The sequence below is a fragment of the Panulirus ornatus genome, chromosome 12, assembly GCF_036320965.1.
Source record: "Panulirus ornatus isolate Po-2019 chromosome 12, ASM3632096v1, whole genome shotgun sequence".
Classification (NCBI taxonomy): Eukaryota; Metazoa; Arthropoda; class Malacostraca; order Decapoda; family Palinuridae; genus Panulirus; species Panulirus ornatus.
The window spans coordinates 68,385,640-68,411,519 of record NC_092235.1 but is presented as its reverse complement, the minus strand read 5'-3'; the positions used below and the strand labels follow the sequence as shown (position 1 = coordinate 68,411,519).

The 25,880-nt window shown below is 47.4% G+C and overlaps 2 protein-coding genes across 7 annotated transcripts in view; one reads left to right on the top strand and one right to left on the bottom strand.

Moving 5' to 3' along the window:
- Nucleotides 1-25,880, top strand: part of LOC139752192 (uncharacterized) — a 277,547-nt gene that overhangs the window by 20,981 nt on the left and 230,686 nt on the right. The window lies entirely within an intron of this gene.
- Nucleotides 1,337-25,880, bottom strand: part of LOC139752190 (uncharacterized) — a 102,738-nt gene continuing 78,194 nt past the window's right edge. For all 5 annotated transcript variants that reach the window (XM_071668170.1, XM_071668166.1, XM_071668167.1 and 2 more), the window contains exon 3: nt 1,337-7,262. In XM_071668170.1, the coding sequence (XP_071524271.1) occupies nt 5,807-7,141 (1,335 nt within the window). In that variant the 5' untranslated portion in view covers nt 7,142-7,262 and the 3' untranslated portion in view covers nt 1,337-5,806. The remainder of the gene's footprint in view (nt 7,263-25,880) is intronic.

The following is a 25,880-nucleotide window of genomic DNA, read 5'->3' as shown; positions in this document are numbered from 1 at the left end:
CACACACACACACACACACACACACACATATTACGCACTTCCAGAATCTTATCTAAAAGCCAGATAATGTTTAGTATCACACCCGATGCAATGTTACCACACCATATGCAGTAGTACCACACCTGGTGCAGTAGTACCACACCTGATGCAGTAGTACCACACCTGGTGCAGTAGGACCACACCTGATGCAGTAGTACCATACCTGGTGCAGTAGTACCACACCTGGTGCAGTAGTACCACACCTGGTGTAGTAGTACCACACCTGGTGCAGTAGTACCACACCTGGTGTAGTAGTACCACACCTGGTGCAGTAGTACCACGCCTGATGCAGTAGTACCACACCTGGTGCAGTGGTACCACACCAGGTGCAGTAGTACCACACCTGATGCAGTAGTACCACACCTGATGCTGTAGTACCACACCTGGTGCAGTAGTACCACACCTGGTGCAGTAGTACCACACCTGATGCAGTAGTACCACACCTGATGCAGTAGTACCACACCTGGTGCAGTAGTACCCCACCTGGTGTAGTAGTACCACACCTGGTGCAGTAGTACCACACCTGGTGTAGTAGTACCACACCTGATGCAGTAGTACCACACCTGATGCAGTAGTACCACACCTGATGCAGTAGTACCACACCTGGTGCAGTAGTACCACACCTGGTGCAGTAGTACCACACCTGGTGCAGTAGTACCACACCTGGTGTAGTAGTACCACACCTGGTGCAGTAGTACCACACCTGATGCAGTAGTACCACACCTGGTGCAGTAGTACCACACCTGGTGCAGTAGTACCACACCTGGTGCAGTAGTACCACACCTGGTGCAGTAGTACCACACCTGGTGCAGTAGTACCACACCTGATGCAGTAGTACCACACCTGATGCAGTAGTACCACACCTGGTGCAGTAGTACCACACCTGGTGCAGTAGTACCACACCTGGTGTAGTAGTACCACACCTGGTGTAGTAGTACCACACCTGGTGTAGTAGTACCACACCTGATGCAGTAGTACCACACCTGGTGCAGTAGTACCACACCTGGTGCAGTAGTACCACACCTGGTGTAGTAGTACCACACCTGGTGTAGTAGTACCACACCTGGTGCAGTAGTACCACACCTGGTGCAGTAGTACCACACCTGGTGCAGTAGTACTACACCTGATGCAGTAGTACCACACCTGGTGCAGTAGTACCACACCTGATGCAGTAGTACCACACCTGGTGCAGTAGTACCACACCTGATGCAGTAGTACCACACCTGGTGCAGTAGTACCACACCTGGTGCAGTAGTACCACACCTGATGCAGTAGTACCACACCTGGTGCAGTAGTACCACACCTGATGCAGTAGTACCATACCTGGTGCAGTAGTATCATACCTGGTGCAGCAGTACCACACCTGGGGAGAGAGTGCTACACCTTTGGCAACATTGTTACCCCTGGGACAACAGTGCCACATTTCGGACAGCAGTGCCACAGTTAGGGCTCAGTGCCACAGTTAGGACATCAATACCACACTTGGCAGCAGCACTGTAGCTAGGACATCAGTGCCGCTCTTGGGGCAACAGTGTCACAGTTTGGGTGTTTGTGCCACAGTTTGGACAGCAATGCCACATTTGGGGCAACGGTGCCACACTTCGGCCAACAGCATGGCCACAGTTTGGACAGCAGTACCGCAGTTAGGACGTCGGCGTTACACGTGGGGCAGCAGTGCCAAAGGGAGCAGCAAGGCTGCATTCGGAACAACAGTGCCACAGGGAGTAGCAGAGCCACACCTGGGCAGCAGTGCCACACATGGGGCAGCAGTGGGCAGCAGAACTTGATGGTAACCTCTGGTACGCTTGCTAGGGATCACTAAGAATGGTTCTACTGAACACTGGCTACTGACATTTTCTGTTTTTATTTTTTGGTCCTGAGTTTTTTTTATTTTATTTACAATGTGAAAGAAATCCAGCCTTAATGCTAGGGGAAGAGTGTAGTGATATTTACATAAACCACATCCTACTGCATAATACATCAAATCTCGTACAAAAAATATCTGATAGTGAATAGTTCTGTATACCAACGCCACAAATTGCTATAAATACAAAAATATCTGTAGAATACATCAATAGCTGTATGTATACTTGAACCCTGACGAGTTGCACAATAAATTAGATAAGAAATACACAATAAGTTACATGTACACATTCAAGCGGATTAAACACTAATTATCTGTAGGGAGGGTGAAATAAATATCAATAAATAAATAAATATAATAACAAAATACAATGAACCAAATTATCAACCTTTTAGTGGAGATAAATATGATTGGACTTAATACAACTTTGCTAACACCTTTGTTGATGGGGCATAAATTACGATAATGGTTGAAGGTCAATGGTACATGGTCTCTACCTACTCCTGGGCCTGATGCCACATGCGTCTCCTCAGGGTCCCAAACACTACATGGTTGACAAAAATGTATAAAAAAAGAGAAAGGAAAGGAGTTCAGACCTGTTACTGTTGTGTCGCTACAGTATCTATAAAGTCTTGCGGAACAAATTGTAGTTGAAACTGAAACATGTATTTTTAACTATAGCTGCGCTGAGTAACCAGGTCTACATTCTTCGTTAACCTGTTGAGCAGGACGGTACGACCCCTGAGCACGACGGGACGACCCTTGAGCACGACACCACGACCAGTTGGCGTGATGACGTGGCCTCTGACCTGTTATCTTCAAGGGTCAAGTCAGAGGCCACACCATCAAACGCAAGGGTCGTACCATCGTGCTCCAGGGTCGTCCCTCCCTGCTGCAGGTTGGTAGCGTCGTGGTCAAGGGTTAATATGGCATTATATTGCATCTCAGCAAATTGATTGGAAGCTTACCATGAACCAAGGCGTAACCGGTGGGAACGAGGCAAGGGAGTTACGTCCTTGTGGAACCTACCAGTACAATTCAAAATCGGGGGCGATGCTCGGGCTCTTCAGGACAGCCTGGTGTTTTATATATATATATATATATATATATATATATATATATATATATATATATATATATATATATATATATATATATATATATTTATTTATTTATTTATGTATTTATGGAAGACATGATCAGGATAGCCCTCATCAGACAAGCATTGGCAGGCTTAAGTCGTGAACCAGTCCAGAGTAGACGAGTCACTGTGCACGAGCGTTAACGTGCTGCAGCAACGCCAGCCTCCGCCTGGAGTTGTGACCTGTCAGGTAGCAGGTACGGGAGCCCGAGCATCGCCAGCACCCCGCACTACAGTACTGATATAAACAACAGTGTAACAACAGGGGGACGTCGGGACTCGTCATCACAGCGGGACCAGCCCGCCTCCCCAACATACTCTAGGTTGCCTAATGGACACGAAAAAAAATATTATATGTTTGCACTTGGGGTTGATGTGGAGGGCGAGAGTCAGCAGAGCCTCCAGGGGCCCAAGCCTGGGTGGAGGATGTCACTGGTGGAGAGGTAGCGTCCACTCTAGCAAGTAACACACGTTCCACTGACTGGTGGCGGCCGTTTACTAGTGTCGCCACCACTGGCTTGCACAGAGTTCGTGGTGGCCAGCGGCTGGTGAGGACGTTCAGTGCAGCAAGACTGTTCAGCAGTGAGGGATGCGCCCCGCTGCACCAGACAGTGAAGGCGATCACTCGGGATCCTTAATATAAACAGTACAGTTCGCTAAGAGCATGGGTATGATCACGTCATTGCTGGACACTCATCATCTCTCCTTAGTTCACCAGTTCACAATAGTTTTCAGTAGCGAATCATGTCGTCCGGTTAAGATTCTGTACTGATATAATCACTATAAGTTTCGTAGGAAATATTCAAGCCAGATAACGTATCTAGTTTAGCGACTCGTAGTAAAACATGGTTATTGCCTCACCAGAAAATTGTACAATTATTACAGATAGACATAATTTACAATTATATACATGTTTTACAGTGATAACCAAATCTGAATATGGGAAATGTATGTTACAAATATCAAAAGAGAGGAGTGTTTGACACCAATGATTAGTTCCAATAACCATATTGTACCGTGTCAGGGGCGAGGGCACCGACGCCGAGAACCCACGTTGTCAAGCTGGGCTGGTGGTGGGGGGGGAAGCAGAGGCAGCAGCAGCAGCAGCTGTGTTCTGGTGTCATGACTACCACCAGTGTCACCACACCTCCGGCACCGTCATCACTAGCAGTTAACATGACTTAACTCTTTCTCAGGTATACACAGTTGCGGGAATGAGTTAGGAAGATAGGCTACATCTAGGGGGATGATGCTGGCGGACCCCAGGTTCGAAGCTCCCGCTGCAGTATAGTCGTGTCTCGTCGTCAGTGATTCGTCCGTGTGAGTCATGTTGGTCCGGTGTTGCACCAGGACAGGACACCAAGACGCTAGGGTTGTCATCGTCGCTCCCGCTCCAGTTGTCGTGTGTCACAAGGTTCTGTGTCAGAGTCGGAGGGTGAGTCGCGGTGCACCGTGTTAACACCAGGAACTGGGCGTGGCCAGCACCGCTCAAGGCTCCCGCTCCAGTAGTCCTACCTTGTCTCGCGCTGATCTGTGTGTCAAAAGTCGGCTTCCGTGTTGCATCAAGACACGAATTCAAAAATTACTTATTCCGTAGATTTCAAGAAGTAAACCAATGTTGGAAGACTGGGTAAGATATCTTGAAAAATGTGTCAGTTTCTGTACGAAGTCATTACTGGTAAAGAGGGTCTTAGGTCGTGGGAGGATGATCATATTGTTTCGCACAAGATATAGAACGAAATTTCTCTCTTCCAAGATCAGAATGTGTACTTCATCTTACGTGAAGTACACTCGCCGTCGTCTGTGATACGATAGTAGTCAAAGTGTGTCATTGTAAGTCCACACGCGTTCTGGGTCACACATATGCGATAAGTCTCAAGTCTTCCGTGGTATAAGAAGTATACTGGTCCAGTGTCCGTCCGTCGGCATAGCTCAGAGTGTTAGATGTTTTACCCGAGTGTAGGGAGCCCAAATTCCAGCGTCCGGGGTGCAGGTCCGGGTGGGAGAGAACCCCTTTCCGGGCGGCGGGCAGCGCTGACCCAGATGGGAAGTGGGTCGGTGGCGCTCTCTCCTGCGTCGCCCCCAGCCGGGCCCTCCGACCCCTCACACCACACGCACACACACCCGCCCACTCTGATATCGTACGTTCACGTTGACTCCAACGTTAATTTCCCATGTGTGGGAATGATGTGAGGGCGACGGAGTGCAGTGAATAGGGTGGATTTAGACCAGTTGTGGGAGGAGTAGAGGAGGATGAACAAGAGGAGGTGGAGGAGGGTGGTGGCATCTGCTAAACCCGCGCCACTAACCAACAGCTTTCACTTCAGGCCCAAGCCAGTGTTTCTCTCTTTCACATATACAACACCTGTTCAAGTCCATGGCCAATGTCAAGGGTGAAGTGAACGTGTGTGTGTCTGACCCGCACACTGCTTCCCCTGTCCCCTGGCCCTCAGGAGCAGAAGCAGGTCCCGCCAGCAGTGCAGCGCCCTCAGTAGGCCCACCTACGAGCAGGCTTACCAACAGCACCGCACCTCCCGGATGTGGTTAATCCCACACTTTCATTCATATCTCGGCGAACGATACATGAACTGTGCTTTCAGATTCAGCTTGACATCCCAGAAACGTTTGTAGTGGCGGATGGTTGACCTGGGGCCGCGGGTGGCCGACGGGGACTCCGATGCCACACTCATCTCAGACATTTTGAAGTAAAGTAATAAATAGGATGAAGGAAGAGAGAGTGAAGCGGCAAATGGGGATGGAGTCTAATCCCTGGCGCCGCGTTTGTGGATTTGGTAATGCTTGAGCAGGTGAGCTTTTTGTCGGAACGCTTTCCCGCACGTCTCACACTTGAAAGGTTTTTCTCCGGTGTGAGTGCGGAGGTGGACCTTGATGTTAGACTTGTTTAGGAAGCCGCGGTTACAGACGGTGCAGCGGTGGACGGGCTTGTCTTTGGTTCCCTCCGTAGTGATGGGAAGTTTTGTACTCTTGTTCATGCGGTTGCGGCTCTTGTTCTTTAGCCCCGGGAAATCGAGGCCCATTTTAGTGGAGGACAGGTCCGTGGACTCGGGCGAGGCCAACTGGGTCTTGTCTAGGTAAGACCTCGAGTCAAACTTGCTTATAAAAAGGTCGTCCGTGGTAGTGACGGCAAAACTGGTGGGATCAGTCGTGTGGGGCAACGCGTCTTTATGTGTGTAGTACTGAGACCGAGCGAACATGGGGTCAGTCTTCAGCAGTCCTCCCCCCACGTCCTTCAACCCCTGGGTCAGACGTGCCTGCAGAATTGGCATCGATATTTCGTTCTTGTACTGGGCCTCGGAAACCAGGCCTTGCAGGTAGTTATTGTTGGAGACAGCACCGGCGGCCAGCAGCGAGGTGAGCATGGGCGAGTGAGTGGGCGTGTTGGCGTACTCTATCGTGCTGTGGGTGATGGTGGTGGTGGACGGCTGAGGCACCTGCGTCGCCATCGAGGGAGAGTGCCCTGAGGGAGACATGGTGGAGTTTACTAGGGGGTCGGCTGGCTCCACCTTGACGCCTCCGCTCATGTTCTCGAAGAAAGCTTCGATGTCTTGGAACTCCGGGGCGTTGAGTGGCTCCAGCGACTCCGGCAACATGATGCTGTTGATGCTCGTGTTGATATTGTTGTCTGCGATGGCACTGCCGATGATGGAGGCAATGTCGTCAATCTCCTGGTTGATGGAGTAGCCATGACTGGGCGCGTCATTCTTGTGGGAGGAGGATAGGGGGGAGGTGGTGGTGGTGACGGGCTCTGGGGTGCCAGTGTAGCCCAGGAAGGTATTGCTGTTGGTAATGGCACCCTTGTACTGACTGCCGGGGGAGTTGGACGACGTGGAGGACGTGTCATGGCGGGAGGACGCCGACGTGTCGGGCGACGCCGTCAGGTAATCCAGCGGCTCGAGTGGCTTGAGTTCGGCGAAGGTTGAATTTGGCGGCGGCAAGTCACGCAGGAAGGAGTCCAGGGGATCCATGGTGGTTTTGGTGTCGGTTGCGTGCGCACCGTAGCGGGGCTCGAGCAGGTCCTCATGAACCCACGCGTGCACACCATCAGGCGAGTCCGCCGGCTGAGGGTAGAATTTCATCTGGACTCCGGGGTGGGGCGTGTGTCGAGCCGTGACTGAGGGCGTGGCGCATGAAGGGTGTGGACGTGGTCAGCGGGAACACAGCATCATACAGCGGCGCGCGGGGCCTCCCCACACTCTCCTGCAACACACACAACAAAACATGTTAACACACGGAGGGGACAGACACAGAAGGTAATACACACACGCACACGTACGCATACGCACATACACTTACACAAAAGTACAAGGAAATATGCCATAATTGCAGTCAGACAAGCTTGTACATAAGTGCATAAATGTTGCAATTTGAAGCTATGGTGGTGGCTAAATTGGCTGTTCATGTGAATTTTGTGTGTATTTATAGAAAGAAAAAGGTAAATATGTGCACGTACCCCTTCAGGATAGTAATTGACAGCATAAATGCAGAGTTAGTAACGTACTTAAGATGTTGGTAAGGAGTGAGGGGGAAAACAATAATGAAAAGACACCATAGCAAGACAAGAAATTGTTAGAATTACTAAACTATGCGAAAGGTGTTAGATTAGTATCATGTGTAATGACATTCAAAAGGCTTGAGTATAAGGCTGCTGGCAGCTGACGATAATACCAAGATACAGTGATTTAAGAGTATGCTGTTGATATCGCAGTTGATGTATATCATGTTCAGGTAACCATAAGCCTTACCTGGTGTGACCTGTGTGAAACACGGTGAAGCAGTGGTGAAGAAACTTCATTTGATATGATATAGATACACACGATTAAAGGGAAATAAGCAAAACACTTTTAGCTTTCACCACTTGAGCATGACCGTACAATCATCCATGGACATGACAGCCTAGTCAGTATGATAGCCTAGCCTTTCTCGTACCCATGATAGTCAAGCCAAAGGCACCAAGGGTTGTAGCTTCCTGCAGAAGGATGTATGATACCATCGTGCTCGTGGGGTAGAGCATTAAAGGCAGGCTATAATAATTGTCTGAAATTTGGATTTTTTTCTTCTCCGTTTTCATTCTTGAACATTTATACTATTTAGTCAATCCCTGCTACAGGACAGTGAGTCCAGTGGTATTAAGGTGACAGGATGTAAAATCATTTTAAGAAAACTCTTGATCTGAGCTTGACACATGATTGATATTGATCTGTGATTGTGTAAAAAGATTGATGTCCAGCGGAAGCTGTTATTCACTGTCGTAGTAAGATTTTGAATATTGGTATGTGTCATCAGATCAGTTTTTGTCATGTTGAGCATAGTAAGCTGATTCAGCAAAGAAACACGGTTGAGCTATGTTCTTATGCACATGGAACCAGTCTTAATCTTGGATGAGTTCCCAGAAGTGGTTAGTTTCAGTTTTCCCCACTTTTTTTTGTGAGTATTTATTGGTGTCATTAGAAACTAACATCTCTCTCCTTAAAGAAGGACCTGTTGTCATAAACCGAAGGAAAAGCTAACTGATCAAAGAAACTGGAAATATGTGTAATATTAACTAATACCTAGGATTCAAGTAATTGTCAGAAGAATAGGACATCAGAACGTGAGTACAAAGAATGGAACCTCAAGATGACGACAGACTAAATAGAACAATTTCAAGATGACTGCGTGGAAAGGAACTGAACCTTAAAGACCGCTAAATGCCGAAAAACACAACAAATTTGAATGGTAGAATTAAAAAGAAAAAATGATTGAGACGTAAAAAAAAGCAACCTGAAATAAAAAAGTTCTTGAAAATATTTGTTCAATGTTTATAGTTAAGTATTGACCATACCCATTCCTAGTAAGGGGTAAGAAAGTAAAAATGCAACTTTAACATTTTAACACTAGTTTTCTGCTGCGGTAGAGTACGGTTGATCTATAAGTCATAATGATTACCCCAGTACAGAATGCCAGGGAAAGTTAGGTTAGGTTTCATAGGCTCTATTGGTTTTTTTTTTTTTTTTTTACAGTGACCATCACGACCATCTCAGGTGAAAAAAAAAGAAGAGGAAAAGGTTAATAGAAATCAGTCAAGGCTTCCTAGGTGTTTGTAGACATGACTTGAGGATAGAAATCTTACATGAAGAGGGAAAGACATGAGAAGGAGGAAAATTCCAGAGTTTAACTGTTAAGGAAGCGGTATGATAGCCAGTCTTCGAGTGGCCGATCCGTACACAAGCTGTGGGAAGCAGCAGCCAAACGTGTGCCATGGATATGACCAAATACTGTGGGTGGGGACACAGGCAGACAGCTCATGAGAACAATGGCCACAGTAACACCTACAGAATAGAGAGAGAACTGCAAAATCGTGGCGTACGGAGAGGGAAGGTCGAAGAGATGATGACAGCAGAATTAATGAGACGGAAGGCTTTTATTTCCACTCTAGTTAATAGAAAGGTGGAGGATGAACCGTCCTAGATGTGTGCGCAGCATTCCATACTTATAAACGCGTGGATATGAAATAGCTGCTAAAAAAAAAAAAGAACCACAGCAGCTATACAACACTCCCAGCGTGTGGGGAGCAGACTTTTTAATGTCAGTTATGTGGGGGTTTTCAGAACAGAGTGGAGGATATGATAATGCCTAACATTGTAATGTTTTCACAGGTTTATCTAAATGCGTTTCCCTCATTGCAACCGCACATTTTCCAGGATCATCATAGCCCTCCCGACTACCATGCTCTGTTACAGTGGGATAAAAAGTAATGCTCCAAATCACGTTCTCTTGATCTAGATCACGTCGTCACAGTATAAAGGAGTTCATTGATATCCATTTTTTCCGAATGCACAGTTTATTTCTGTGGTTGGCAGAAAAAGTGTACCAGCTCCGGTTGGAGTACAGCACCACAGGTGTAACAAGCCTAGACTGCCGAAGCTTGTAACTCTGCACTTGTTATAACCTTGTGTGTTCATGTATGGGCACTTGGCCTTCAATGACAGGTCGATAAGCTTACCAAAGGTGATTATTGATAATAAGAATTAGTAATAGAAATAATTAACCTTACGTAATACGAGCGTAGTCGTACCTACTGAGAGTCGTGTTCTGTAGTGTATACTGATGTCTTGGTAAATGTTTGATAGACAATTGGGAGTAAAACTTTGTAACAACTTAAAAAATCTCGTTATTTCTATACACCAGATTCAACACCTTCAAATTAATGACCATCATTTTTACGGTATTATCAATGTTATTATTATCGTTATTATTATTATTATTATTATTATTGTTATGATCATCATCATTATTCGCAATGAGCTCTGCTGTCACGCATTACCACTCAGCTATTGTCACCTATTGTTATAAAATTCCGCCAGTTATACTTGTCACATCCCGTTCTCCTTTAAAGTTTTGCTTGTCATGAATATTTCCAATTGTCACACAGCATTTATTCGAATTACTGATTTCGGTGGCAAATATGTCGTCAGTCCTTTTCTGTATCTTCTGTGCCTAATATGGATGGGATTTTTTTTTTGTCATATGGTGAACAGTGACTTAATTTGTATAACTTTTGGGCATTTACTTGATCTGACCAAACTTAACATAACATAATCTAACTAAACTAACCTAATCTCACATAATACGAAAGCCTCTACCCTCAAACGACCAAAGATAAAGATGTCGTATTAGTAAGTTACACTTCTTTTAGATGATAATATAATTTTGGGAAAAGGAACTTGAAAGCGTATAGGAATTTGTCATTGTGTTTGTCGGTTTAAGCATGTCTGATCAGCTGTCAGCAGAGGTACATTTGTTGAAAAACTGCTGACTCTCTCTCTCTCTCTCTCTCTCTCTCTCTCTCTCTCTCTCTCTCTCTCTCTCTCTCTCTCTCAAAGCACATGAAGTCGACACACGTCACCATGCGTACGTGCATGATTGAATGGTTTTGTTACGAGAGGTTGAATTCATTGCGGCAACAGTTGGTGTAAGTTGCTAGAAGGTGTGCGTTCACAGGCTACGTAAGATCACAAGGGTTCGAAATATACGCTTTCTGTGCAAAGTATGTTTTCATCATCCCTACACAATGTTTGTCACAAGGAAACACAGAGCAGTGTAGTGAACGTAGAACGATTGCAGTCAGGTACGAGGATTTCTGTGATGGTGGTTCCGTTATGATGTAAATGTTACACATTGACACAGGACAAACTTAACCACTTGCAGTGTGTCCAGCCCTGGCTTGTCCATTAGCATTTCCAGCTGCGTTAAGGCGTTTATGTTCATATTTACTTTCGATTTTGCTATGCTTGTAAAATTTCTTCTATTGCTACAGCAGCTCATTGATACTAATATATATAAATATATATATATATATATATATATATATATATATATATATATATATATATATATATATTGGACAATCACATGTTTACCAAATGGCGTCCTAGCTTCGTCTCTTCGATGTATATCAACTGACTGTTATATTCCTCTCTTGTGTCTCCCCTGATGATGTGATTATTACACGAAAGTGCACTTGGGAACTTTTCGTGTTTCATTTTCCCCGTGGACTCATAGGAATATATATACATATATACGAATATAGTGCATATGAACGCGCACTACCATATAACATACAAACCTCCAACAGCCAGGATCGAACCCGGGACCCCTGCTTGCTAGCAGGCGGGAACACTACGGCTTGGCTATGATCGACCTTAGGGAAATGATTATTCGAGTACTACGTACTCGAATCCCCTTCGTCTCACGTTGGTGAGCAACGGGGTCTCCACTGGTCATCTCCCATAGGCTCACACAACCAGCAAATAGCATTTTACAGAACCTAACTGTGCAACACGGAGGTATTTATATACGAATATAGTGCATATGAACGTGACCCTTGCCAAGAACTGAACTGCCGTTGCATGATTAGGAACGAAATATTTACACATGTAAAGAGACCACCAACATATTCTCGTTGTATGCTTAATAAGGACTTAGACCGTAATATTATTGGCTATGATGACATTTACTGCCGTTATCAATGCCAAATATACCATTTACAGTGAGGGTTTATTCATGATGCTTGTGAAACTATTTGTCGTATTGATAACGCTTTCTGGGTAGAGTTGCAAGGACTCGCCACACTAGATATAATTTCTTGAAAATGAATTCATCTTACAAATTAGTTAAAACTGGTCATAGCTTTCTTCTGAAAGCTATAAGACTGGACAAAATGGAAGCAAAGCTGAGAGAAGGAAGATTGATCATAATGAAATAATACATTATGATATATAGAACATCGTGGTTTGGCTGGCATGGCCGACGAGGGCAATTGCTTTTCATTTTGTAACGTTTCTCTCTGTCAGTCACCCAGAAGCCACCAACAGACACTTTGCTATGAAGGGAAAGATCCAACATAAACAAAAGTCGAAAAATAAGCATTGAACTACCTTGTGTTTAACCTCATCCCTGAACCCACTGTGGTGGTGTTAGTCACCTGGTGGAAAATATGACTTGCTGGGCAGTGCACAACCCACGCTCGTGCTCAGCTGCTCCCTAGTCAATTATTTCGCATATCAGATATTTCGCTCGACGTCGGGTATGTGGATTATTGCTCCGTATCCCCTGGGTCAGCCCACTGACAGCACGTCACCCCCTGTATACCACATTGCTCCAGTTCACTCTATCCCGTGCAGGTGTTTCACTCTCCTGCATGCTTAGGTCAGTAGACATCGTGTTGATCTGCCTTTTGATCCGTGCAGACATTTTCGCAGCACACTTCAAAAAGAATTATATATATATATATATCGAGGATGTAAGGCATGTGTACGTGTAGGAAGAGAGGAAAGTGATTGGTTCTCAGTGAATGTAGGTTTGCGGCAGGGGTGTGTGATGTCTCCATGGTTGTTTAATTTGTTTATGGATGGGGTTGTAAGGGAGGTAAATGCAAGAGTCCTGGAAAGAGGGGCAAGTATGAAGTCTGTTGGGGATGAGAGAGCTTGGGAAGTGAGTCAGTTGTTGTTCGCTGATGATACAGCGCTGGTGGCTGATTCATGTGAGAAACTGCAGAAGCTGGTGACTGAGTTTGGTAAAGTGTGTGGAAGAAGAAAGTTGAGAGTAAATGTGAATAAGAGCAAGGTTATTAGGTACAGTAGGGGTGAGGGTCAAGTCAATTGGGAGGTGAGTTTGAATGGAGAAAAACTGGAGGAAGTGAAGTGTTTTAGATATCTGGGAGTGGATCTGTCAGCGGATGGAACCATGGAAGCGGAAGTGGATCATAGGGTGGGGGAGGGGGCGAAAATTCTGGGAGCCTTGAAAAATGTGTGGAAGTCGAGAACACTATCTCGGAAAGCAAAAATGGGTATGTTTGAGGGAATAGTGGTTCCAACAATGTTGTATGGTTGCGAGGCGTGGGCTATGGATAGAGATGTGCGCAGGAGGATGGATGTGCTGGAAATGAGATGTTTGAGGACAATGTGTGGTGTGAGGTGGTTTGATCGAGTAAGTAACGTAAGGGTAAGAGAGATGTGTGGAAATAAAAAGAGCGTGGTTGAGAGAGCAGAAGAGGGTGTTTTGAAATGGTTTGGGCACATGGAGAGAATGAGTGAGGAGAGATTGACCAAGAGGATATATGTGTCGGAGGTGGAGGGAACAAGGAGAAGAGGGAGACCAAATTGGAGGTGGAAAGATGGAGTGAAAAAGATTTTGTGTGATCGGGGCCTGAACATGCAGGAGGGTGAAAGGAGGGCAAGAAATAGAGTGAATTGGAGTCATGTGGTATACAGGGGTTGACGTGCTGTCAGTGGATTGAAGCAAGGCATGTGAAGCGTCTGGGGTAAACCATGGAAAGCTGTGTAGGTATGTATATTTGCGTGTGTGGACGTGTGTATGTACATGTGTATGGGGGGGGGGGGGGGGTGGGGCCATTTCTTTCGTCTGTTTCCTTGCGCTACCTCGCAAACGCGGGAGACGGCGACAAAGTATAAAAAAAAAAAAAAAAAAAAAAAAAAAAAAAATATATATATATATATATATATATATATATATATATATATATATATATATATATATATATATATATATATATATATATATAATAACGCCTTGTATTTTTCTGCCGTGAAAAAGCTCGTATTTCCTCTGGATCAAGATTTACTGCAGGCTGTTCCCTGCGGCGGTAACTGTGTCTGGTGGGTGGAAACGCCTCGTCATGTATGATTGGCAGGTGACTTGCATGGTTTGGGAGTTCTCGTTGTATGACTGTTGTTCAGCAGTGAATTTTATTATAAACTTATGATTGGTCGTGTAATTCTGTCGTTAGCGAACTATCCTCCTACGCTGTGTGGTGTTCCCTGTTGCTTAGGAGGTGTGGGCTGGCGGCGGGTGGGGCTGTTGTGGTCAGTCCAGCGTCATGGGTCACTGCACTCCCAACTCAGGTTGTGTATGGCTTCATTGTCTCGGGTTGTAGTGGTGTACGGTGCGGCGGTGTGAGAGTTGTAGTGGTGTACGGTGCAGCGGTTTGAGGGTTGTAGTGGTGTATGGTGCGGCACTGTGATGGTTGTAGTGGTGTATGGTCGGCAGTGTGAGGGTTGTAGTGATGTATGGTGCGGCGGTGTGAGGGTTGTAGTGGTGTATGGTGCGGCAGTGTGATGGTTGTAGTGGTGTATGGTCGGCAGTGTGAGGGTTGTAGTGATGTATGGTGCGGCGGTGTGAGGGTTGTAGTGGTGTATGGTGCGGCAGTGTGATGGTTGTAGTGGTGTATGGTCGGCAGTGTGAGGGTTGTAGTGATGTATGGTGCAGCGGTTTGAGGGTTGTAGTGGTGTATGGTGCGGCAGTGTGATGGTTGTAGTGGTGTATGGTCGGCAGTGTGAGGGTTGTAGTGATGTATGGTGCAGCGGTTTGAGGGTTGTAGTGGTGTATGGTGCGGCAGTGTGATGGTTGTAGTGGTGTATGGTCGGCAGTGTGAGGGTTGTAGTGGAGTATGGTGCGGCGGTGTGAGGGTTGTAGTGGAGTATGGTGCAGCGGTGTAAGGGTTGTAGTGGAGTATGGTGCAGCGGTGTAAGGGTTGTAGTTGTGTATGGTGCAGCGGTGTGAAGGTTGTAGTGATGTATGGTGCATTAGTGAGAGTTGTAGGTTTTTATGGTGCAGCAGTTTGAAAGTTGTAGTACTGTGGCTTCGCTCCATGATCTTAAAGGTTTAAAAGCTAAATCTGGTAAGATAGAGTTCTTGACTCAACTGATTATGTAAACTGTTTATATGTATTTATATATACTTTCTTTTTTTTCATAATTATCACTCATAGTGAAGGTGATGGTCGTAAGGGTCAGTGACCTGATGTTGTCTACAGAGTTAGGTGGGGTTTGCCTCCGCTGCGTCAGGTGTGGCTGGCTGTCTCCCACACTGTATGGTTACTGTGTGAGAGGGACAACGGTGTGAGACCTGCTTACATGGGAACTTATATAGAGAGGGAGGTAATCTGGTGATGAATGCCATCACAGGCACTAGTGGGTCAAGTGTATCCCGGCAGCATCCACACCTCACCTTAGCACATGTGAGGGTGGGTGGAGTGAGAGAGGCGCGGGCGGGTGATGTTCTGGTGCACGGCCACCCAAACTGCGAGTATTGTGACGACTCACCAGCGAGTGAGCGAGGTGGCGAGTGCAACTACTGGCCTTACGTCATAGAGGCATGATGGACTCCCTCTACAGGAGTCGTTGACCGTAGGTGTAGCGGGAGGACAAGGCTAGCGATGCTACGTGGGGACGGCCGGGGAGGTCGGTAGTGAGAGTTGGGTTGCGGAGGCGGAGGACTCATGAATGCATTTGGCAAGCTAAGATCAGGAGGACCCCAGACGGGGACGTGTGCAGACGATAATCCCTCCCCCCACAGAGTGGGCGGCAGCCACCACCACGTCTGGGGGACCACATGTTAACAGTGATATGCCATGACCGGGAAGGAAGGTAGAATTCTTCACTCTTACTACCTTCTGGTTAGGTCGCAGCTCACGTGATCTCTCCAGCGGCACGGCTCATTACCTGCAGAGGTAAAGTACAGACTGACTGAGGTCACAGGACGGAAACAGCCGCTCCGGTAAGGGAGGGTTAGGAAGCAGCAGTGATGGCTGACGGTGAGACGGAGGCGGCGGCCTGGGTCACACTGCCACCATAGTCGACGGACCCGTGGGTGGTGGTGGTGCACCGGACCTGCTGGTCAAGTGTGACCCCGCCTGTGTGGGCAGGGGGAGGGGGGTTGAGCTCTGCAGGGGCGGGGAGTGTGCGGTGTGCAGGAGTGGTGTGTAGCGGGCGGCACTGGGGATAGAGAGCTGGACGGGCAGGGAGGAGTATGCAGGGGGGCCAGGTGTGGAGGGGCGGACACAAGGGACAGGTGTATGGGTAGTGTGGAGGGGTGAAAGGTAGCGGAGTGGGCTGTAGGTGATGTGGTAGAATCCCAGTGTAGTTTGGGGGGGAAGTGCTGTCCAGAATGACCCTGGATAGTGATGTGTTGAGGGTCTGGAAGATGTGATGACGGAGGATGATGTGTTGAAGGTCTGGAGGATGTAATGACGAAGGATGTGTTGAAGGTCTGGAAGATGTGATGACGGAGGATGATGTGTTGAGGGTCTGGAAGATGTGATGACGAAGGATGTGTTGAGGGTCTGGAAGAGTTCTTGACTTGTCATGGCGCTGTACTGAGGCTTTGGAAGTGGAACTGACGGGGTTAGGGTGTTGTGGTGAGTTCTGGAGCTGGTGTTTGACAGGGGTAGAATTGTTGTGTTGAGAGTCTGGATGTGGCGTTGACATGGTAAGATGTGTTCTGGTTCTGGAAGTGGTGTTGACGGGGTAGGATGCTGTGTTGAGGGTTGTGCGGAAGGGGCAGGAGGTAGGGCGGAGGTCTGTGGGGTGGGGAGGTTGGGGAGTAGCAGGTGGTGTTAAAGGGAAACGAGGTTGTATGAAGGACCAGGTGGAGGGATAGGCCTAGTGTAGAGGTAGGTAGTGTAGAGGCGTAGTGAGGAAGAGGCGAGGCGAGGCGCGGCGTAGAGTGGGATTGATACAGGCAGGAGAGTGTGGATGTGGTAAGAGCAGGAAAGACATTAAACTTGTGGACAAGAGAGACGACGGGGCACTAAATCCTTCCCAGTATATGTCGTGTGTTCTTCCTCGCCTCGAACATATGTTAAGGTCTGTTAAGGTCTTCGTGTTTGGCCTGTTTACCTTTGTTTCAGGGTAAATGTATGCTGTTCCATGTAATGATTTCCGTCGATGAGAGATAAAGTTAGCCTGGTGACTGTATAGATATTTTTTGAAGAATTCTGAGGTACACGAGCGGCGGATGTGGGTTTTAATGGAAGCTAATTTGACGACGCGGTACCAGTAAGGGAGGTTAGTTCCGCTTGCCGTCACCAGATGGGAGGAATGTCGGTGTTCGATGCCAGAGTTCACTGTTCTTTATAATGTGTTATAAGATGTAGTTAGACTCGTGTGCATAAAGAAGTTGACAATACCCTCACCAAAAGGTTAAACGACATACAATAACTGAAGTAAACTTCATGATATGCTAATTTCTTATTTGCTGAGAGACATAAACTGCCAACCTTGAAAGCTTGGCAGCAATGCCTCCTAGCGTCTCACTTTCTACTCTGACACAAATACGAAGTGCCACTCTTGCTGCGTACGAACCAAGGAAACTCCAAGACATTTACTCCTCAATCTGTGCCACCGTCGTATATTTCTTATATATCTCTGTCTACCTATATCTATATATCCTTTTATCTATCTATCTATCTATCTATCTATCTGTCTGTCTATCCATCTATCAAGATAGGTAGAGGGGCCCCACTAGTATAAAGTTTATAGGCCCCCAATCTCATAAACTATCTACTGTCATACAACTTTTTAAACTTCTGTATATTGTCGCCAGTTACTACGACTCTTACTGGAGTTTCATCCCTCCATCCGTCATTCTTATACTCAAAATGTTATTCTTTATTACAAACTTCTTGCTTATTATCATGATAACGTCCTCTGGTTGTTCTTCTGTTCTAACATCTCCCGAAGAACTGTTCAATACGTGCGTCAGGAATCTGGATTATAACCTTAAAGGTTGTGATCAGATCACGTATGTGGTGGGGTGTGTTTACACGGGTGAGGACCTGTGCTGCCGCAACACTGGACTTCATCTCTCTCATGTAGACCTAAATTCCCGAGTGTTCTTCACATGCATTCCATCTTTCCTGAACTTGTTCCACATTTCCAGTACTGTGAGGCCGAAGTCATGCTTCTTCACGTGTGTGTGTGTGTGTGTGTGTGTGTGTGTGTGTGTGTATCATCCTATCTATACACACTCTGAAGGATCATACCTTTCTTGGGAGCCACCCGCTGTTAACTTCCAATTCTCTCCTACCAACTTTGACTTCTTCATTGGTGTGTGCAGTCACTTCATCGTGACTTAGTTTGTCCCATGTTCATTGCTTTTGGTGTGAAGAAAAATTCCCTCACGTCTTTCCAGCCGTTACTCTAGTGGCATAATTTCCTGTTATGTTCTTTGGATTCGGAGTGTCATTGAATATCAAGCCGCTTGTTTAAGTAAAGACCATTATCGTCACCTGGGAATTTGAAGATCGTAATTATGTTTCCTGTTGTCCTCGTGTCCTTCACTGTTGACAGATCGAAAAGTTCCTCCCTCTTCTTGTCAGTCTTTGCCACTTTCTTCTTGCCCTAGCCTAGTTCCATTCTGCTGTACCTTCTCCATCGTCTCTGTATGTTTCCTTAAATGACAGGATCATGTTGTTGAAACATGTGTTAACGAGGACGGAACATGTCTCGTGTATCTCCTGAACATCTTGTTCATGGACTCGAAACCAGTTCTGACGTTCACGGAAATAGTGTTGCCCAGTCTTGACATCTTCCTCGCCTGATTTTCTGGTCATAAGTTTGACACACATGTCAGCCTGGGCCAGGGTCTCACGATTTGATCCTGTAACTTCTCCTCATCAGTATGGTAATCATAGCCTGGCATCTCTCACTCTCCCTCATCTTCAGTTATACACACTTGTTACGGTTAGATTTCATGAGCCATTTACCGAATCACTGGTCCATATTACTGAGATCCCTCTGCAACATGCTGCACTATGTTGCTCCTCACTTCTTTCATGGATTTGCCATCATCGGAAAACATATCCAGGTATGTACGCTGTACACTGGTCAGTCGTTTTCACAGATTAGAAACAATAGTGGTCCCAGCACTGTGTCCTGAGGGACGACACTTGCAACACTCGCCCAGCTGGAAATGACTCTCCGGATACGTGTGTTTTGCTTTCTGCCAGTCCGCTAGCTCTCAGCCCAGTGAAACAGCCCCACTTCTTACATTAGCCAGTTCTGTATTCGTTTACTCTTACCAGGCTTTAATATGGGATAGCATAATTGATGTTCCGGAAGTCTGACGATACGCTGGCCACCCGCTAACCATCTTTCTTTTCTAAGATGTTGTTTACTCTAACCTGAGAGTGTCAGGGTCTCCCTCAGACACCTTCTCCACCTTAGGTAGCCACTGTCGACCAAGAATTCTCCTGTTCGTTTCCTGATCATTTCCAGTCCTCTGCGGCCAACACTTGTTAGTGAGGCAGGACGGTGGTGGATCAGGGCTGCCAACCTGGTTTATCGCCGTGAGAACATCTGAGAGAACATACCAGCGGCTAGTTGAGTCAGGGGTCTGCACACAGCCCATGAGTACGTAGCTGGTGTGGTGTCCAGTGATCATGGCGGGGGTCGCATCCCCTCCATGACGCTTCTCTACACCCAGGCTCACCCCTCACAGGCGGCGGTGCCCAGAACTTCGCCATGTGTAAGACAAGTGCGCTCGAGAACCTCACGATGAAATCTTTCAAGAACTTCGGGGTTCTGTGGTCGACTTATCCGGTCACTCGAAATTATTTGCAACATGTGAATGTATGAAACACTTCAGAGGAATTTCTTGTCTTATAAGTAAATCGTCTTTTGTTTTCAAGTTCTTTCGTTGCTGGCCTTTATGGTCACTCATCCCTGATCCTCTACCGCTGTTTGACTAGCGTTTCTTGATCTCTTCTCGCCCATCTCTGGCATCCCATTTCCTACCGACGCCTGTGAAATCACTGATCGGTCATCTGCTCGTTTCTTGACCCCCTCACCCTTCCCCCTTTCTCTGGATACATCCCTCTTGCAACACATTTCGCTACACTTTGCTGTACACTTTGCACAACCTTCCATAACACAGTGCCAGCCTCACATTCCTTCCGCCACCTGTATCGTGTAAACAGATGTCCAGTTCTTTATAGTTTTGTTTCTCAAACTTTCTGCTGGTCTGTGTCCTCTCTCTCTCTCTCTCTCTCTCTCTCTCTCTCTCTCTCTCTCTCTCTCTCTCTCTCTCTCTCTCTCTCTCTCTCTCTCTCTCTCTCTCCTCTGGCCCTCATTCCATGTGTCCAGCGACACCAATACATGACTGATTTCCTTCAATGGATCTCTTCAACTGTTCTCAGTTTCAGGGTTACTGTGCTTGAAGACTAGGTCTTGGCATGTCAGCAACGCCTCTGACCTTCGTGAGCCCTGGGAAATGCTGTCACAGAAAGGTGTATTGTGTGTACACACTAGGAAAAGAAAATCTGTCCTCCCCCCCCCCCCCCCCTCCGCCATTCCCTTCCCATGGGCCTGCAGGTCCAGGTCCGACCAGGCGGGTTGCCTGCTCTTCAGGTTCCCAGGTATGTGAAGTTTTCCACTCATGGATGGATAACCTTGCCGCTTCCTGCACCATCCTGGTTTTCCTTTCAACATTTTTAAGCCAAATGTTATTCTGGCTCGTCCGGATTTATTGCAGGATAAAATGACCCAAGACCTGTGTGTGTGACACGTATCCGACCCCCGGCTGGTCACGGGGCTTCAGTAGTGTGATGTCTTCACTTGAGGAAACGAGGCAGAAATAACGAGGGGTCATGCAGGAAGGAAGCCGCGAGAATGTTACCTGGACGAAGTAAAATGAGTTATGGATGAGAGGAAGGAAGACCTTGATCTGCTTACGGCGGAGGAAGGCAGAATAAAGGAAGACATGATGACCAGCCTACGTCACAGGGAGGCCACGACCTGACCTGCCGCGAGGGTCACACCTGCTCCCACCACAGGAGGGATGGCGTGGATCAGGGTAGCACCTGTGGTGGAAGGGTCACATCTGTAGCGTACGAGTATGTGGGTAACAGGTGCAGCACAAAGGGCCCCAGTGTCGGAGCGGCCCTGCCTAAAGTTGAACCCGTATTGGTTCGAGTTCTGGGCGCGGCAGTCAACCCACAGGCAATTCCAGCTCCTCATCCTCCCCTCGGGGCTGGTTGATGAATAGGTACACGGCTTGAGCTGGAGTGTGTGTGTGTGTGTGTGTGTGTGTGTGTGTGTGTATGTGTGTACAAAGGTAACAGAATAGGCAACACGAGTGTAAATTTCTCTTCCCGTCACAATGAACAAGATGTGTAGAATTCTCTTCCCGTCACACAGCAGTCACCAGTGAACAGGGAGATGTGTGTTCAACAAGTGTTGGTGTTGTTACAATAACAGCTTTACACAGGAAGGTTGTTCAGTCTACAGCTACGACCAACATGGTGTAGTTTGATGTTTCCTAACGTGACTTTGGCCAGAATGTTCAGAAGAAGGGCACAATATCGGCGGCTGGGAATGTGATTAAGTGATACTGTATCCAGTCACTGATCCTCTGTTGGCCACACACCCTGTCCTCTGTCTCACTGACAAGAACATCATATTTTTCAGACAGACGACTGTCAACACCTGTCAGTTGTGTGGCAACACCCGTCCATTGGTCTCGTAATCAGTATCAGTCCATTTTTTTTTTTTTTTTGCGTCAGTCACCCCCCCACATTATGCCTGACAGTGAGCAGCTGTCATTTGTATGACAACGCCCGTCATTTACGTGACAGTCACTATCAATTATTTCTCCGTCACTCAGGCCCTACCTTACGCTTGACGGTGATTAACTGTAATTTGCCCGAGAATTTGGCCGATGATTACGGCCTTGGCAGACACCATCACTGGTCTGCCAGACACCTAGGTAAGTCTGGCAGACAACCTCCATGACGCGCGTGGCAGACAACGCTCATGACGCAATGATGGCAGACAACTTCCATGACGCGCGTGGCAGACAACGCTCATGACGCAATGATGGCAGACAGCCTCCATGACGCAGTGATGGCAGACAACGCTCATGACGCAGTGATGGCAGACAACGCTCATGATGGAATGATGGCAGACAACGTTCATGACTCAATGATGGCAGACAACTTCCATGACGCGCGTGGCAGACAACGCTCATGACGCAATGATGGCAGACAACGCTCATGACGCAATGATGGCAGACAACGCTCATGACGCAATGATGGCAGACAACGCTCATGACGCAGTGATGGCAGACAACGCTCATGACGCAATGATGGCAGACAACGCTCTTGACGCAGTGATGGCAGCACCTCAGGTGAGAGAGGAGTCATCAGGTGACCTGTGTGGGCCAGCTGTGGCGGGCACGGCCAACTGATGTGTCAGGGGTTAGGGGCAGTGAGTTTGTGGCAGTGTGGTAGGTCAGGGGCTGTAGGACAGGTTAAGGGCTGTAGGACAGGTTAAGGGTTAAGAGTAGGTTAAGAGTAGGTTGAGGGTTAAGAGTAGGTTAAGGCTTAGGGGTTCAGGGTCAGCATAACGCATGTATAGGGCAGGTTAAGAAGTGTAGGGCAGGTTAAGGGCTGTGGGGCAGGTTAAGAAGTGTGGGGCAGGTTAAGGGCTTTGGGGCAGGTTAAGGGCTGTGGGGCAGAGCGAGAACCTTAGAGCAACATTAGGGCTGCCAGACAGCGGTTTTCAAAACAAAAATAGTCCCCCCCTCTCCGCCCCTACTCCTCCCTGATGCTGGATCATTTTCAGAAATATAACAGCCAATTCATTATTGACTTTCCCTGTTTTGATATTCACTTAGTATTTCACTAGAAATAAGAAACCATCATCTCCTCAAATATATATTTTTACATCACGTTTTCTGTATGTGGGTGTCATTTATCCCACGTCGTAGCACACTTTATGTTGTTTAATGAATGATTCTGTACGTATGCTAATTAGATAATGTTTGTGCATGTTGGCCAGAAGAGAAACTGAGTGGTTGTGGTGGTGGTTGTGGTGGTGGTGAGTTCTGCTGGCCACCAACCACCCTGGGTCTTCGTTATATGTCGTCCTCTCCCGCCAAGACGACCGGTGCAACATCCATCAGTACGCGCCCCCCTCCACCCTCCTCCTCCTCCCATCCTCGAGAAAGCCCTGGCGTAAGAGGTGTGGGGGGGGGGGGGGGCAGCGTAAGGGCTGGGGTGGGGGGGTTGCGGGCGGACGGGTGCGGTTGGTTGGATATCGGGGTTGCTGGCCACAGTGTGGCCCCAGGCGAGCCAGGCTGGCTGACACCGCTTGTGAAGGTCCACACTCCCCCGCCCACCTGTTGCTGCGCTGATGAATGGTGGCTGGGGATAGTGGACGCTGGCCGGGGGATGGTGGACGCTAGGGTAGATGGACGCTGCTCGGGGGATAGTGGACGCTGGCCGGGGGATGGTGGACGCTAGGGTAGATGGACGCTGCTCGGGAGATAGTGGACGCTCGGATGGGTGTACTGTGGGTATAAAAGGTATGGGCGACGGTTGTGTGGTAGTCATGTGAATTGTATGATTATTACATTGTCTATTGGATGTTAGTTGCGCGGGTGAGGTGCATAGTGTTAGCGGGTGAAGATGGATACGTGGATAGGGACGTGGGGATAGTGAGAGTACAGGCTAGTGGACGTGGTTGGCTGGTGTGGAGCAGCGGTCGTCTCATCTACCAGGTTTCCCCGCCTGGCCATCATGGCACGTGGTTAAGTGTAATAACGCTGAAGGTTGGCAGGCGCTGGTGAGACCGCTCGCTACGTGGCCAGCCGCTGGATTTGCCCGAGGGGTCCTTCTGAAGGCCTCGCCAGAGGGCTGTGGGTTCCTCGCCGCTCCCCAGCATCACGTCACACACTCTCTTAAGGCCGCCCCTCACTCACTCTTTACACCCCAGCACATTCGTGCACACACACACACACACACACACACACACACACACACACACACACACACACACGCTGCTGGGGTCGAGCGCGGCTTCCAGAAGCAGCGTGTGTGTGTGGACGGGTACTCGTCACCACAGGGCTAGAGCAGCACAGCTCCTCCCAGAAGGCCACAGTAAACCACACATTCTTGAAACCATAAATCATCAGTTACGTGCAGCCCTAAAGCTGCGGAAATTCCTCGCAGTGCCAGTAAGTGCTGGATGGTTCAGAGTCTAACGTCTGTATGTATGGTCGACCTTTAAGCAGACTGCTGTAATTAACCTCTAAAACAACAGGTAAAATCAGTCGTGGTGGCCATACTTGTTGTCATTTTTCACAGGAATGTCTACAATATGAGCCACTGTATTGAGAGACGGGCCTGTGATGGCCGTCTTGTACTGAACTTACACATAACAGTAAGTATTTGTGCCAAATGTATCATAGTAAAATTTAAAACATGCAGGTTGACGTCATGTGACTTGCAGAACCTTGGTGTCTTGCTACTGTTCACGACAGAACCGCTAGCATGGTCAACATTCCGTAGTAAGACGACATATGATTGACGATCAGTTTGACCAGAGACTGGAAATTAATGCTGCCGATCTTTCATATCGACCTCTCAGAATTTATTGCTCTCTAATTTGTGTCAGTAATGATATTAATGTACATGATTCAGCTGACAGTGTTCACGATCGTGGAAAATGAAATCATGTTAATCTGACTCGGTGAAGTTTTGTTGTGTGTTACATGAAGAACATGGGAAGGTGTATCATGTCTGGTCAGTGTGGAGCTCATTTGCAGGACAAACCTCACACATACACACACACACACACACACACACACACACACACACACCGGGGAAAACGGAAACCAATTTTTTTTCATTGGTGTTATTGAGTCATTTTTGTATCTAGATCACCACAGTGCCTGTGGTCTTGGTGTTGGACTCGTGATAACTGCTCATTTACCACATGAGGTTTGTACACAAGACCAGAAGTTGACTTGCTATACATTACATGTGTCTGAACGATATATGACACAGAGTGCCCCATCGAGGGATAATATATCGTGAACACATGAAGAATGATATATGGTGTATCGTGAACACCTGAAGAATGATATATAGTATATCGTGAACACATGAAGAATGATATATGGTGTATCGTGAACACCTGAAGAATGATATATGGTATATTGTGAACACCTGAAGAATGTTATAGGATATATAGTAAACACCCGACACATGACAGATCATGCAGTGTAAACTTGAGGAACTGAGTTTAGTCTTCAGACGACAGAAAATCAAGACATCATCAAGGATTCGCCTGAAGATATTTTGCAGTACAGGCTGGCAACTCGTGTGTGCAGCCTGCGTCGTCTTGGTGAACTGGGGAGAAATATTGCAGATGATGGCTAACCAGTGGGTCTTGAAGGTGGCACTCACGATTGTGGGGCCAACCATCGCAGGATGATGGGAGGTCTTCCGTCAGGGACAAGACCTTAGGTGGGACCTGCCACAGCTCCAGGGTCTCCGTACATGAGACCATCTGGGTGATGGTGTAGCGCGCACGGGTGGAGCAAGATGAACGACTGAGCAACTGCAGTATTACCACGTGACATTCAGGTGGGACGAAGATCTTGAGACACGAATGGATGTGCTCCAGACACAAGGTTGTGAATCGTAGTCTTCAACCAACATGGTCAGGTTATAGGTACGAACACACAAACAGA